Source organism: Cryptomeria japonica, chromosome 5 (genome assembly GCF_030272615.1).
Source record: "Cryptomeria japonica chromosome 5, Sugi_1.0, whole genome shotgun sequence".
Taxonomy (NCBI): Eukaryota; Viridiplantae; Streptophyta; class Pinopsida; order Cupressales; family Cupressaceae; genus Cryptomeria; species Cryptomeria japonica.
Genome location: NC_081409.1, coordinates 911,188,714 through 911,192,306, shown reverse-complemented (window position 1 = coordinate 911,192,306; position 3,593 = coordinate 911,188,714). Strand labels below are relative to the sequence as shown.

The window sequence follows — 3,593 nt, the reverse complement described above, 5'->3', positions numbered from 1 at the left end:
AACCCATTATAAATGAAAAGAAACTTTCCAATCCATAACATCAATGCAGAAAATAAAACATATCTAACCCTTTATAAAATGAAAAGAAACTTTCCAATCCATAACATCAATGCATCTTTATTAATAACTACTACACTAATAATGGGAAAAAAAGATCTCTCACATTTTATATAGTTGAAACTTTTCAACTCATAATATCATTGCATTATTTACTGCTACTACACCCCACAAGACTGACAATAAAGATATTTATAATCTGCATTTATTCAATTGAAAAAAAAACTACAACACCCCCACATGGTACCACTATTAAAATAACTGAACAATTATCAAAATTTCACATGACTTCTTCCATATGCGAAACTTGCAATTTTATTTTGGTTTTTTTATCAGTGCAAATTAGGCATGTAGGAATGTGACAAATACACTCAAAGGATATTTACAGCAGATTTTTTTTTGCGAGTGTTGTGGCTGCTTTTCTGCAACCATCTACTGACTATATTCAATTTATCCTTTTGGCTTGAATAACAATCAAATTTAACCTCTGCACACCATTAACAAAGCTTTAGAGAACTCCAAAAACCACTGGAGATGCATCCAATTAGGGGTTTCTTCACAATTCAGCTCATTATCAATCCCCAAACTAGAGGGCACCAACACAGAATAACTCTGAAAATCAAGAAATATGATTCACATGTCTTCAGAAATCAAGATCTCTTTTCCCTAAGACATCTCATATTGACTGAATCCTTGCACAACAGAGACCTATGTATACTGCAATCACATGATACATCTGCTGTGAAGCAAGTCAATTCATCCATGACAACCTTCTTCCAGATCAGAATCCATTAGCAATCTGCTCTTCTATTAGAATTACCAGTTCTGAGATTTGGAAGCACATACCACCAAGCAGATGTGAAGAAGATTGCAGAGATCCTGCCATAGGCAATCAGAAAGAAGAGAATAACAATCATCACAGAGGCACCAATGGTGGCATCAATGGCTCTCCTTCCTGCCTTCCTCCTCCTCACAAAACTCTCTGCCTTGTGTAATCTGATTGAATTCGTTGGCTGACTATCCAAGGACAAAATCCTTCCAAACTTCTTCTTATCCTTATCAATTCCCATCTTACCCTTATCATTATGATTAACTATCTTACCATACTGTTGGGCATTGATCTCCTGGCCCTTACTAGGTACAGGGACCTTACTCTCCAGTTGGGTATTGACTTCCAAACTCTTGAGGGGTGCAGAGAAGGCAGCATTAGCATGCCCTCTCTGTCTAGGGCTGCAGGGTGCACTGAAGCAAAGCAGAGGCCCCCCTTTAGGAACCTTTTTACTAACGATCATCTTGTGCTGTGGAGATGCCAGAGGTTGCTGGATTTCTTGTTCAGGCAAACTCAAGGGCATCCTTTCAACATCTGGGGTTTTCTTCCAGTGCAGAAAAAGCTCAGAGAAATAGGAGATCCCAGAGTTTATGAATCTCTTCATGCACAAGACACCACCAAGCCACCTCTTCTGCAGGTAACCCACCACCATAACCACAGCCATGGCTGCTGCAGGACCTGCAGACTTTCTGACCATGATAGCACTCACAGTCAGCACCCCAAAAGCAGTTGTCTTCACATACCCAGACCACCATGGCATCATACTCACAACTTCACTCTCTTGACTGATTGCAGATCCATCTGCACCATTCCCATGCCCTTCAATTTCATCACCCTTGACCTTCACATCATCACCTCTCCTATCCTCCTCCTTTGGCCTAGTCCCATGATTCTCCTTCCTCTGCATCTTCTGCTCTGCTCTGGTCCCTGGCTTGCCTGAAACCCCCCCACCATGCCTCTGCCTGACAACAACAGGCACCCATCCTTTGCTGGTATACACAAACCTCACCATGGACTCAGGGGTGCCTGTCTTCCTAGCAACATACTCCCTTTTTGCAGAGAGCTCTGCATTCAAACTGGCAAACTTATCAAGGCCAACACCAGAAAAGGGATTAGAAGATTTCTTCCCATGAGATCTCTTCCTCTGTCTGGGCTTGGGAGAAATCACTTCTTCTGCTTCCCCCTCCACTGATATTCTTCCACACCGCATCAATAATTGTCATATACTCACTGAATATATCTATATGTTCTCTACCCTTTCAGACCCTGTATATATCCTCTCCTCCTCCCTGCTAGAAGTCCTCTTTGTTCGCTTCTCAGACACATTTGAAATCATCAAAGACAGCGGCTATATGACCACCAGTAGGATGAAGATTGGGTCATAATTTTGTTTGTTACGTGGAAAACGGATTGCAAATAAATCTAAAATTTTTATCTTCTCGGCCTTCTAGAAGTACTAGACTTTTGTACAATAATTAGACTAATTTACTTGGGAAGACCATACTAACCAGATGTACAGAAGCTTCTATTCGGCTGGGCTTTGCCTCACATTGATAACTAATATTGACTTTTTTGGCGGTTCCTCCTATAGTTAGACTTGGGTATGGTTAGTTTTTTATTGGGTTAGTTGCCCACGCAATCAAAGCTAGACTTTCTATATTGCTTCCAGTTTTATTATTGGAAAACAAAATTCTAGAATTTTTTTGTTTCCTAATTCTAAAATGTCATTAAAAAATTTCAGTGTTTTGTCAAAGGCGTGCCCAACAAGCTTTATCTTCTAGAGTAAATATTGTATTGCGGAAAAGAAATATATGGTTTTATAGTTTTATCCCTAATTTTATAAGATGGATACATGCTAAGCATAAATTAGTTTGGGTGAAGAAATGAATGTGTTGAATTGAAGTCAAATATATGTGAGTCAATTTTAGGTAGGAAGGTTGGAGATGGGAAAGATATAGCTTTAAATTGAGATAAGATGAGTTTGCAATTGCGAAGACAATCTTGTGACTACAAATTAGTTGTGGCATAAAATGGGTGAAAATGGGATTAGGATAAGGTCACATGAAAAGAAATATGCGAAAGTAGGAATAAATGGGGATGGATTAAAGATCGTGGAGAGAGTCAGTTGCCATAATATTTTATCACTTGTCTTTATCTCGGTGTACTAAAGCATTATGTCAAAATCGACCCAAAACTAGTGGGAATTTGCATGGGCATGCAAATTTCACCATTGTATTTTGCCCCCACTTTGAGTTGCATTTAAATTCTAGCATGGGCATGCATTTCAAAGTAAGTGAACATTCTTAGCCATGTGTTGGCACCCTATTTTAACGTGTCTCTTTTTTTCTATTCTCCATTCCCATATTATACATATGGCCCCATCTCACCCATCGTTGATAACCTATCTAAGACATCTCCAGTTGGGACCCCTTGTGTTGAAGTGTTTATGGAGGTACTATTTCAATGTCTAATCATAAAATCATTTTGTAAAAGTTGTAAGTGGGTTATTTTGTGACCATCGAACTTTTGTTTGGCCTCGTTGTGGTGTTTTTGGGCTTGTCCCTAAATATACTATCTCTTTGGATTCTTCGTTCAAGATCCCTCTTCACCTTCATTTTAAGTGATTTAGTTCCCTATGGAGTCATGAGGTTCAATAGTGACTTTGGACCTATTCATGTTCCTTTGTTCCTCTCTTCTCTTTGAGTCC

The 3,593-nt window shown here is 39.2% G+C and overlaps 1 protein-coding gene across 1 annotated transcript; it reads right to left on the bottom strand.

Annotated features, from left to right (window-relative positions):
• Window positions 1–423: 423 nt before the first annotated feature.
• LOC131044752 (uncharacterized) lies at window positions 424–2,296 on the bottom strand. Its single transcript, XM_057978173.2, has one exon. It carries the CDS (start codon window positions 2,094–2,096, stop codon window positions 849–851), a length of 1,248 nt encoding a protein of 415 aa, XP_057834156.2. The 5' UTR covers window positions 2,097–2,296; the 3' UTR covers window positions 424–848.
• Between the last annotated feature and the right edge of the window lie 1,297 nt (window positions 2,297–3,593).

Coding starts and splice junctions, on each gene's coding strand:
- LOC131044752 (XM_057978173.2), bottom strand. CDS start 2,096: ATGCGGTGTGGAAGAATATCAGTGGAGGGGGAAGCAGAAGAAGTGATT.